Source organism: Oncorhynchus masou, chromosome 15, assembly GCF_036934945.1.
Source record: "Oncorhynchus masou masou isolate Uvic2021 chromosome 15, UVic_Omas_1.1, whole genome shotgun sequence".
NCBI classification, from domain to species: Eukaryota; Metazoa; Chordata; class Actinopteri; order Salmoniformes; family Salmonidae; genus Oncorhynchus; species Oncorhynchus masou.
The window spans coordinates 64,319,789-64,332,040 of NC_088226.1; the positions used below are offsets into that span (position 1 = coordinate 64,319,789).

The following is a 12,252-nucleotide window of genomic DNA, read 5'->3' on the forward strand; positions in this document are numbered from 1 at the left end:
AAAGGAGAACAGGAAGAAAGGTTGACGCAGAGAGAGAACAGTAAGCTAACACAAGCTGAGGGACAAGTTAGCCAACTGCTAGCAGGCTAGACTAACCAGAAAGCTAGTTAGCAAGCTAGCCAGCCAAAAAGCCACCCCAGCTAAAAGGTAACAAACAATTTGCTATACCGGGCTACCCTACACAACCATAAGCAACTAGAGTTAACACAAGTTAACAAGAACTAAACATACTAACAAAAGTAAAGACATAAGGAAAAGCAAAGACCCAGAGTGCCCCTGCCACGCCTGGGCTCTCTCCTCTTTCAAAAAGACAAGAATCAATAACACAAAAGTAAATCTGAAGAATATATATATATATATATATAGGACATTTATTCTCATGGGTGGCCAATAACATCTAGCTGAAAGCCAAGTCCCTAATAAGCCACGCCTCCTAAAAATAACCTAAGGATTACACTAAAAAAAGACCCAGCTGCTAGGTCAACATAGCATGAAAGTAAAAAATACCAAATTGATGGTTAAATTAACCTATGTTTGGTTAATTCCAACAACCCAACATGTTGAGTTATTCACGCAACCTAACTGGCTGGGTCAAAATAAAGTGCTCTGTCCACTGTCTGTTTTTAGCCCATCATTTTTTTTGAGTTTGGTTGTATCCCAAATGGCTCCCTATGTAGTGCACTACTTTTGACCAGAACCCGATGGGCCCTGATCAATAGTAGTGCACTACATAGTGAATAGGGTGCCATTTTGGGATGCAGGCCTGGTGTCTGACTGTGTTTGGTCATAAGACTAAAGGTGATCTCAGCGTTTACAGACAGTTGACTTTCTGATGTCATCTCATCAGACAGCTGGGCCTCAGTATGTGACAGGGTATTTTCAGTGATGTGTTTGGATTGAAATGGAGAGATGTGTCATCCAGTGCTTTTGGGGGATGTGAGTGCATGTCTCTCTGGGTACTTTCTGAGTGTGGGTGTCTATGTGTGTGTGTGTGTGTGTGTGTGTGTGTGTGTGTGTGTGTGTGTGTGTGTGTGTGTGTGTGTGTGTGTGTGTGTGTGTGTATGAGGGCACAATATATTTGCGTGCTCTTGGTGGGTTTTTCCATAGTGACAGCACCCCGGGGACAATAGAAACAATGGTCAACCACATCATCCCACGTGTGTTGCCAACATTACCTCTGAAGACCAGGTGACCAGCGACGATGACGGGGAGATTGTGTGTTATCCGTGGTGACTAAGAACACAGCACAGGACCACTGTAAACGTTTGGACATCCCAGTGGTGTGTGTGATGATGGGTGTTGACTCAATATTACTGAAACGTTAGAGGCCTCAATAGACCCATGCAGGCACACAATCTTGACTCCTCATCTCTGCTCTCTGTACCTGAGGAGAGGAAGGGAGTTTGTCAGAATATCCCATGCTGACCCTGTCCTCTCAACAACTCTCATGTAATGAAAGGTGACATGTAACTTAAGTTATGTGTTTTTTTCCTGTTTATGTGGCGTTGTATTGTGTGAATAAAGACCTTTACATATGGAGGAAGGATTTTGAATGAGGAATATATCATAGACTCCTGCTGAAACAAAGTGTGCTAATTGAGGAAAGAGTGACTCCCTTAGTAATAACAAGAGCCACTCTTTCTGTCTCTCTCGTTCACTCTCTTTCTTCATTTATTTATTTCTCTTTCTCTCCCTGTCTGCTGCATGTGGAGAGGTGATGCCATCTTTCAGCCAGTTGCCATTAATAGCTGGATACAGGCAGACCCTCCTCTCCTCTCTTCTCCTCTCTCCTCCTCTCCTCCTTTCCTCTCTCCTCCTCTGCTCTCTGGTCTTAAAGGGACAGGCACCAGATATAGCCATCTGTCTGTCTGCCTTTCTGTCTATCTGTCTGTGGGTCAGAATACCCTCTGCTCTCGCTGACTCCACCACGACCCATATTCAGCCCAGCAGAATTTGCTCTGGGTTCAGACCCGTATCCACTGTAGGTTAAACTGAGGTTACAGGGCCAGTTATATATTGCTAGCAACTGATGTTTCAGGGCCAGATATAAAACTAGTTTTTCAACCACTCCACAAATTTGTTATTCACAAACTATAGTTTTGGCAAGTTTGGCATGACACAAGTAATTATTCCAACAATTGTTTACAGACAGATTATTTCACTTATAATTCACTGTATCACAATTCCAGTGGGTCAGAAGTTAACATACACTAAGTTTACTGTGCCTTTAAACAGCTTGGAAAATTCCAGAAAGTCATGGCTTTAGAAGCTTCTGATAGGCTTATTGACATCATTTGAGTCAATTGGAGGTGTACCTGTAGATATATTTCAAGGCCTACCTTCAAACTCACAGCCTCTTTGCTTGACATCATGGGAAAATCAAAATAAATTAATTGTAGACCTCCACAAGTCTGGTTCATCCTTGGGAGCAATTTAGAAATGCCGGAAGGTACCACGTTCATCTGTACAAACAATAGTACGCAAGTATAAACACCATGCGACCACGCAGCCGTCATACCACTCATGAAGGAGACGCGTTCTGTCTCCTAGAGATTAACGTACCTTGGTGCAAAAAGTGCAAATCAATCCCAGAACAACAACAAAGGACCTTGTGAAGATGCTGGAGGAAACAGGTACAAAAGTATCTATATCCACAGTAAAACGAGTCCTATATCGACATAACCTAAAAGGCTGCCCAGCAAGGAAGAAGCCACTGCTCCAAAACCACCATAAAAAAGCCAGGCCACGGTTTGCAACTGCACATGACGCCAAAGATTGTACTTTGTGGATAAATGTCCTCTGGTCTGAAGAAACAAAAATAGAACTGTTTGGCCATAATGACCATCGTTATGTTTGGAGGAAAAAGGGGGAGGCTTGCAAGCCGAAAGAACACCATCCCAACCGTGAAGCACGGGGGTGGCAGCATCATGTTGTGGGGGTGCTTTGCTGCAGGAGGGACTGGTGCACTTCACAAAATAGATGACATCACGAGAAAGGAAAATAATGTGGATATATTGAAGCAACATCTCTAGACATCAGTCAGGAAGTTCAAGCTTGGTCGCAAATGTGTCTTCCAAATGGACAATGACCACAAGCATACTTCCAAAGTTGTGGCAAAATGTCTTAAGGTATTGGAGTGGCCATCATAAAGCCCAGACCTCAATCCTATAGAAAATTTGTGGGCAGAACTGAAAAAGCGTATGCGAGCAAGGAGGCCTACAAACCTGACTCAGTTACACCAGCTCTGTCAGGAGGAATGGGCCAAAATTCACCCAACTTATTGTGGGAAGCTTGTGGAAGGCTGCCCAAAATGTTTGACCCAAGTTAAACAATTTAAAGGCAATGCTACCAAGTACTACTTGAGTGTATGTAAACTTCTGACCCACTGGGAATGTGATGATAGAAATAAAAGCTGAATTAAATCATTATCTCTACTATTATTCTGACATTTCACATTCTTAAAATAATGTGGTGATCCTAACTGACCTAAGACAGGGAATTTTTACTCTGATTAAATGTCAGGAATTGTGAAAAACTGAGTTTAAATGTATTTGGCTAAGGTGTATGTAAACTTCTGAATTCAACTGTATATATTACTAGAAACTGAGCTTACAAGACCAGTTATATATTACTAGAGACTGAGGTTACAGGGCCAGTTATATATTACTAGCAAAGTGCTTACTTACAGCTTTGTGTGCGTGGAGTTAAAGGGTGTTTTGTTGTAGCCTGGTGTGTGTTACACCTTTAGGCTATGTCATGTCCTGTGTGTGCTAGTTGAGCAGGGTGATGTCATGTCTTTGGGTGTGTGCGTGCGTGTGTGTGTTTGGCAGTAGCCCAGATATATATCCCATTTAGCAGACGCTTTTGTCCAAAGCGACTTACAAGTCGGCTGGGGCCACTACTTTTACATATGGGTGGTCCCAGCGGGAATCGAACCCACGACGCTTGGCGTTGCAAGCGCCATGCTCTACCGACTGAGCCACACAGGACCCTCAGATAGGGTCAGACAGGACTGAACCTAGATTAGGTTCTAATCCTTCTGCTGGGGCTCAGGGTTTCCTTGAAGCACTCCTTCTTCCCTGCCTCACTCCTTTTCATTCCTCCCTCACTCACCCCTTCCCTCACCTGGCGAGGTCATTTTCTCTCCCCTTCTCCTCCCATCCAGCTAGAAGTTAAACAACCGTGGTAATGCAGAGTGAGTGTGTCTCTTAGTCAGATTTTGAAAGGGAGTGAGCAAATGTGTATTATATGTTTGTGTGCTGCTGTATGAATGTCTGTGGTTAGTGTATGTACTGCACGGTCGTGTGTATGTACTGCACGGTCGTGCGTATGTACTGCACGGTCGTGCGTATGTACTGCACGGTCGTGCGTATGTACTGCACGGTTGTGTTTGTACTGCACGGTTGTGTGTATGTACTGAACGGTTGTGTGTATGTACTGCACGGTTGTGTGTATGTACTGCACGGTTGTGTGTATGTACTGCACGGTTGTGTGTATGTACTGCACGGTTGTGTGTATGTACTGCACGGTTGTGTGTATGTACTGAACGGTTGTGTGTATGTACTGCACGGTTGTGTGTATGTACTGCACGGTTGTGTGTATGTACTGCACGGTTGTGTGTGCGCTGCGCATCTGTGTTTTATTTTTTTAATTTAACCTTTATTTAACTAGACAAGTCAGTTAGCTGCCTTGCTCAGGATCAGAACGACCGATTTTTACCCTGTCAGCTCAGGGATTTGATCGAGCAACCTTTTGGCTCCTGGCCCAACACGCTAACCACTAGGATACCTGCCGCCCCAGGTGGTGGTGTGTGTGTACTGCATGGTTGTCAGGGGAATGTTACTGGGCCTCTGTGCTGACCCTGCACCTGTGGCCTCACTAATTCCCCAGCCCTGACGCAATGTTCTGCGACAGGACATGAGCTCATGAAGGAAACAGAGCCACACACACACACACACACACACACACACACACACACACACACACACACACACACACACACACACACGGTCTTTAACACACACACAGGCCAAAGTGGAGCCGTCTGCACTTAAAGGGCCAGCCACACACATTCCTCACCGCCCAGCAGCCAAACTATCTCCCAGAGTGCAGCAGAGAACGATTTCCTACTGAGCTGGGAGCAGAAACCTTAACCCACAATCTAGCTCCAACGGTTATGCATGTACACAGTTTGAAATGGTTCAGCCATGTTGTTGAAACACAAGTCTGTAATGTAAGGGGATTCAGTGCACAGTCAGGGAGAGTAATAAAAAAATATATAATAATAAAACATGATAATACTTTTTCTTTCACTTAAAACATGTGGAGCAAGTTATGCAGATCAGTAGGAAAAATAATATAATTTAATCCAGGCAGGAAAATGTGACAACTGTGCAAGGGTTGTATAGACTTTCACATGACAACAGGGAAAATGCAACGTCAAGCAGTTTTCTGTGTTGGAGTTGTGAGTTCTGTATGTGTATGAGCAGTAGCTCCCAAACGTTTCGGGAATTGTATTGATTTGGAGTATAACGGACCTTTCCTCTCTGTCTCTCTCTTTTTCTCCTTTAGGGGGATTTGCTGCATTCTCCTCCTGTTTCCCCGGGCTTTGTGAGAGCAAGCCAGCTCTGCCTATGAGCATATCCCAGCCCTGCCTGCCTGTAGCTAACGTAGGCCCCACACGCATCCTACCACACCTCTACCTGGGATCACAGAAAGACGTCCTCAACAAGGTGAGCCCGTAGCAATCAAGGGGAAGTAGAACGTGAGAGGAAAGGAAGTACAGTAAAGCGTTAACTTTGATGTTGTTGTTTTCTGTTATTGCCTTTTCTAACAGTCTCTTGTCTGCATGTGTCTCTCTCTGTCTGTCTGTAGGACCTGATGGTTCAGAATGGCATCACGTACGTGCTGAATGCCAGTAACACCTGTCCCAAGCCTGACTTCATCAGAGAGAGCCACTTCATGCGGATCCCTGTCAATGACAACTACTGTGAGAAGCTACTGCCCTGGTTGGAGAAAACCAATGAATTCATCGGTAAGTCATGATTGTGTGTCTTTGCATGTGCAGAGAATATAATATATACCATTTAGAAGACGCTTTTATCCAAAACAACTTACAGTCATGCTTAAATGTATAGGTGGTCCCAGGAATCTAACCCCCTTTCTGGCAGTGCAAGCGCCATGCTCTACCAACTGAGCTACAGGGACCACAGATATGCACATATATGCAGAATATGCATTAGTATTAGTAACCTGAGCAGGAGCGGTGTATGTCAGTGTATTTGGGCTCCTGAGTGGCTCAGCGGTCTAAGGCACTGCATCTCAGTGCTAGAGGCATCACTAAAGACCCTGGTTTGATTCCAGGCTGTATCACAACTGATTAGGAGTCGCGTAGGGTGGCGCACAATTGGCCCAGCGTCGTCCGGGTTAGATTTTGGCTGGGGTAGGCCGTCATTGTAAATAAGAATTTGTTCTTAACTGACTGGCCTGGATAATTAAAGATGAAATAAAATAAAAGATTGTCATACAGCATAGTGAAACAGGCCTCATATTCAGTATTTCACAATATTGTAATGTATCACCCTCCTTGCTTTCACAAGTGGTACACTCCCAAAGCGAAGTTAATCGTGATTAATCGACAACCCCCTGTGCTGACGAGGTGGTTGGTCTTCTCTGTTCCATAGACGGTTTGGTTGTTTAGCAACAAAGCCGATGCGTGCAGAACTATGGTTCAAACAGACGGCTTGGCTTAGATTGCTGCGAACATGGCAACTATATTTAGTCTCCAACATTTGTTGAAAACATAAATAGTTGCACAATGAGCACTTGTCTCTCTAATACACAGTTGTTGGTTAGCTTGGTAGCTAGCAAATTTGAGCCATATTAGCATAGATGTGTCAGTCAGTCATAACACCTCAAAATAAGACATGGTATCAAGAACACAATCAAACGAGCTGAAACGAGACACTTACGTTTCACCACATGCCAGTTTCTTGTCATTGTTGCCAGCTATCTGGCCATCCAGAACCGTAACACACAGCCTTCTGCCCCATTGAAGCGCGTGCATCATTTTCGTGACGTTGTCAGCTAACCCATCTATTCTCCCGGGAGACTCTCTGTTCTAACTAATCCTGTTCCTGGGTTTTGTGTACAGCCGTGTGTGTTCACACGTGTTTGTTCCCCCCTCCCACAGACAAAGCCAAGGTGTCAAACTGCAGAGTCATTGTGCACTGCCTGGCTGGAATCTCACGCTCGGCAACCATCGCCATTGCATACATCATGAAGACAATGGGCCTGTCATCGGATGATGCCTACAGGTACACGCTCTACCCGACGCTCTCCGCCAGCTGAGCTTAAGTTGCAGCATCTTTAAAAAGTGGACTCAGTGTTTGAGGAAATGCTAGACGCTCATCTGTACCCCCAGTCTTGAGAAATGCCATTCTTCTGGTTGCCAGAGGAACTAGTGTACAGTAGGAACTAGTTGTGTTGTCTGGAGATCATTGCATAGGATCATCTTTTGTGTGGCAGTTAGTTCACACCAGTTCATTCGGGGGTAACCTGCTACTTAAATGCACGCAACCCAACGATGAATATTAGGTTTACACAGGAAGTAACTTAGAAGAACTTTACAAAGTATTTGTTTTGTTTTACTTTGCATCTGGAGCCCCAACTCTAACTGGAACTAACATTTTGCCCTCTTATTTCCTCTTGACCAGGTTTGTGAAGGACCGACGGCCTTCAATATCGCCCAACTTCAACTTCCTGGGGCAGCTCCTGGAGTTTGAGAAGGGGCTGCGGCTCCTCCAGGCGCTGTCAGACGACAAGACCTCAGAGGGCAAAGGTCAATCCCAGGGCTCAGATGTCAACGGGTTCAGCTCAGGGTCAGAAGTCAATGGTCACCATGACTCTTCATCAATAGAGCCCCAGACCCCACCAGAACCGAAGCTCCCCTCGCCGACTTCTCTCCAGCAGGGCTTCAACGGCCTCCACCTGTCGGCCGAGCGCATCCTGGACACTAACCGGCTGAAGCGATCCTTCTCCCTGGACATCAAGTCTGTCTACTCCCCCAGCAGCCCCCACTGCCTGCGCCTGGCAGCGCCCACACACTCCGAAGACGTGCCCAAGCTATGTAAGCTGGACAGTCCCCCTGTCAATGGTGTCTGCCCTCAGTTCTCCCCTGTCCCAGACAGCCCCAGCTCGGCTGAGTCGCCCTTCCCTTCCCCGGGGTGCGGCGGCAGCCTCGGAGGTCTCGACGTTGGGGGTCCCAGTGAGGGGGGCGTTCGTTCTGGAGGTCCATCATCGTCCAGGCCCAGGAGGAAAGCCAAGCACAGCCCTGGATCTGGATCCACAACCAGTTCCCCGGTACACCCCCAGACCCTGAGTCTGACTCTGGGACGCTCCCTACCCGTTCACAAGAGCCCCAGCCTGGACGAGAGCCTGAAGGGCTCCATGCTTCTCTCTCTGCACCACAAAGAGTCCGGAACCATGTGGACCAAACACAGAGACACAGTCCAGGCCACCACCCCAGTCACACCTGTCACCCCCACTGCCGATGCCCCCTGGTACTTCGGGGCTGAAGAGGTAGGGGAAGGAGGGATGGAACATGGAGGAGATGGAGGAGGAGGGGTGGAAGTGCGATTCGGAAGCAGCTCTGCATACGTGGCGTTCGGTTGTAGCGAGGGGGTGCGGCTACGGGAGAAAGTGCAGCGGGACAAAAGGGCATCGTTGTCATCAGCGCCATTACAGAGGGACTCCTCAACGACCGTCGCCAAAGGGACGGCCTCCAACAGCACCGAGAAGCAGTTCAAGCGGCGCAGCTGTCAGATGGAGTTTGAGGAGGGCATCTCAGATACGCGTTCCCGGGAAGAGTTGGAGAAGATGGGGAAGCAGTCCAGCTTCTCTGGCAGCATGGAGATAATCGAGGTGTCCTGACTAACTGCACTCCTGACCACAACCGGCCCACCCAGGGAGGAGGAGAAACGGACCTGAAGGAGGAGGGTGGACAGAGGGGGGAAATTTACTCTCCCCAAACAGGCCGTGTTAAAGACTCGAACTCTGAGAAGACAGAAACACCAGAGAGATTCCGGGAGTCCCTTATCTAGCTAGTGTTCCTGGACTTGACATGGGGTTCAGCAGGCTGTTGATTTCTTAGGTTACAATTACAGTTCTACCAACCAAAGCTCTGAAGAGAACAACTACGGGAAAAGACGGAGACTATAGGGCACTGACACTGAACTATGAACTGTGAACTATTTCCTCTGTATGGTGTCAGTTCAAGAAGAACAGATCCATGGGCAACTCAAAAATCCCTACCACCCATATAGTGCACTACTTTTGACCAAAAGTCGCCAAAAGAATAGTGCTATTTTCATAATTGGGTGTCATTTGAGACATAGCCAAGTGCTTTCCTCCCAAAGACTTCAATCCCCAGCATGCCTCAGTCTGCCCCTCCCTTCATTTCAAAGACTTCAGCCCCAGAGAACCACAACCCCCAGCATGGCTCAGTCTGCCCCTTCCTTCATTACAAAGACTTAGAAAGAGCTCTGTACCCCAGAAATGCACCACAGCACAATGCAGAGAGAGACTATTCACGCTGTCCTAAGAGACTATACCGGTGGTACTGCATCAAAACAATAACGAATCCTCCATGTTGGCGAGTCAGCCCAATATGGTTTACAAAGACTTTACAGTTTAAGAGGACTCATAGTGACTGATAAAGCCTGGCATTGTATTTTCCCGCAATACTCGTCTGCTTCCTTGTTTCCAGTGTTTAACAGTGTGACGTGACTGTTGGGGCGGTGGGGAGGAGAGGAGTTAGGTCTAAGTTACGCCCTCCCGGTAGTGGAGTTCAGTACTCGCATGTCTCACTCCACACCCCCCAAGTATACCCCACCCCAGCCTCTCAGAGCATGCTCCAGGGTGGCTGGCGACAGACAGACAAATACTATATACTATATGAATATATATATATATATATAGCGATTTTAATGGACTTTTAATCAACAACAAAAAATCTCAGTTCTGGTTGTAATTTATTTGATCGGTTCATTCTGGTAATGAGAAATAATAGAATGTTTTGTGGACTTTTTCCTTTTCCTTTGTTAATCTCAGTTTTTGTTTATGGTATTTATGAAACACATACAACCACACACTCATGCACACACAAACACATGCACACACACACACACTCATGCACACAAAACTACAAGCAAGCAATATGTGCTGTTCCTTGTTTGGAGGAAGAGTGATGTATTGTGGGTTTCATCTGACGTTGAAATGCACTTTTCTGTTACTCTTCAAAAACAAGTATCCCATCCACATCCTAAGAGGGTACCAACACCCTCTAACCCAGGGGTGGGAAAACTACAGCTCATTCAATCCGGCCCATGGGAGGTTTCAGTAAAAACAACTAACAAAATGGTTGGTTAAATTATTATTTGGGGTTTAAAAACGACTCCAGGCCACACTTAAATGTCTACAACTAGATAGAATGTTTGTAGAAATTATAATACACCTGTACATTCTCAAATAACTGCCCTTTTTCTGGCCCCGAAATAGATTTGACAAACAAATCGGTTCCCAAATCTTCTGTGCTACCCTCAGTTGAATTTCTAAATCCTGATGTGGTCTTCGAGCCAAAATGTTTGCTCACCCCTGCTCTTACCTCTGGTGACATCACCAGATGTGTGGTATGGTGAAGAACAGTCCCTATGAGCATGAAAACTTTGAATTTACATTGAAAAGAAGTTGAAAATACATATTTGTGGTTGAAAATACATTGAAAATAGGTATTTTTTGTCGAATATACATACAAAAAAACAAGTGTTTTCATCATCTTATGTTCACCGAGATGACTCTTCAGTTGAGTGTAATTAAGATGTTATTTATTGTGATTGGGGGCTCCTACAGTTAGTGTATCTCCTGGGAGACGGTTAATGTGTGTGAGCGAGAATGAAGAACTTTATTCAACCCAGTACTAAAGAGCAGAATTATTGTAGGAAGGACTGTTGATTTCTCCAGGGCTCATGACAACAACTACCGGTATATGCAAGTAGATCCACACAGTTGACAATGTTAGAGACATCCACCTAACACACTGCTCAACTCACTCTTTTGGCTAGTTTCCAAATATACACACACACATACAGAACTAAACTGTGTTGGGATATGAGAGAAGCCCATAGCTGAAACAAATCCCCTCCACACACACACACACACACACAGACATAAACACACAGACACATATAGTCACACACAAAGATATACCACCACCTTTCGTTTGTTCTCAGGGGATCTTTCAGTGAGCCAAGCCTGGCGCAGGGTACACAATTGCTTGCACATCAGCACAATGCATTTCACTCCCTCACTATCTCTATCAGTCTGTCGCTCTCACTCTCTTATTTTCCAAAGGTTTGATAAAAACAAAACGGAAGGGATGAAACTAGAACGTGATTCAGAAGTGAATAAATTAATGCTATTGCTCTGCTGGTGCGAGATTGTCTATTTATTTATGATGTACCTATATGTGTTTTTTTTTTTTTCTTTGGTTAGCTTTTCTCTATTGTGACCTTTGACCTATACCTTTGTGCTGCTGTAAGGTCAGACCTGGATTTCCTGTGTTCAGTTCTCTGAGGCTTTCCTTCTAGTCTCTTTATTTTTAAAAGATGTTATAATTATTTTAAAACATGTTAAGAGAAGATGCAGGCTGTCCCGATTGCTATAATTGTTGGTTTTGATGTATTATTATTATTATTATTATTGATGTTATGTTGTGTAAATAGCAAGGTATCTAAGAATATTGATGAATTTAGGTACATTTTTTAAATAAAATCCTGATACCTTAGGCTGCTTGACGCAAAATACCTCAGGTTTTTCCTTCCTTGTACATGTTTTGTGAAAATGAGACAAAAATAACAAAATATGAACTGTTCTCTGTCTCTGTTTTGGTTTTAGGTGAGTCCATCTTGGGCTGGTGGTCCACATGGGATAATTGCAGGACAAAACAGCCATACCGACTGGCATATGGATAAAAACCAAGCCATACAGGCTGGCATATGGATAAAAACCAAGCCATACAGGCTGGCATATGGATAAAATCCAAGCCAAACTGTCACGCCCTGACCATAGAGAGCTTTTTATTCTCTATGTTGGTTAGGTCGGGGTGTGACTAGGGTGGGTCATCTAGGTGATTTATATTTCTATGTTGGCCTGGTATGGTTCCCAATCAGAGGCAGCTGTTTATCGTTGTCTCTG

The 12,252-nt window shown here is 45.2% G+C and overlaps 1 protein-coding gene across 3 annotated transcripts in view; it reads left to right on the plus strand.

Moving 5' to 3' along the window:
- Positions 1-11,920, plus strand: part of LOC135556638 (dual specificity protein phosphatase 8-like) — a 123,584-nt gene extending 111,664 nt beyond the window's left edge. For all 3 annotated transcript variants that reach the window (XM_064989999.1, XM_064990000.1, XM_064990001.1), the window contains 4 exons: positions 5,572-5,732; positions 5,875-6,034; positions 7,193-7,316; positions 7,716-11,920. In XM_064989999.1, the coding sequence (XP_064846071.1) occupies positions 5,572-5,732; positions 5,875-6,034; positions 7,193-7,316; positions 7,716-8,931 (1,661 nt within the window). In that variant the 3' untranslated portion in view covers positions 8,932-11,920. The remainder of the gene's footprint in view (positions 1-5,571; positions 5,733-5,874; positions 6,035-7,192; positions 7,317-7,715) is intronic.
- The last annotated feature ends 332 nt before the right edge of the window (positions 11,921-12,252 follow it).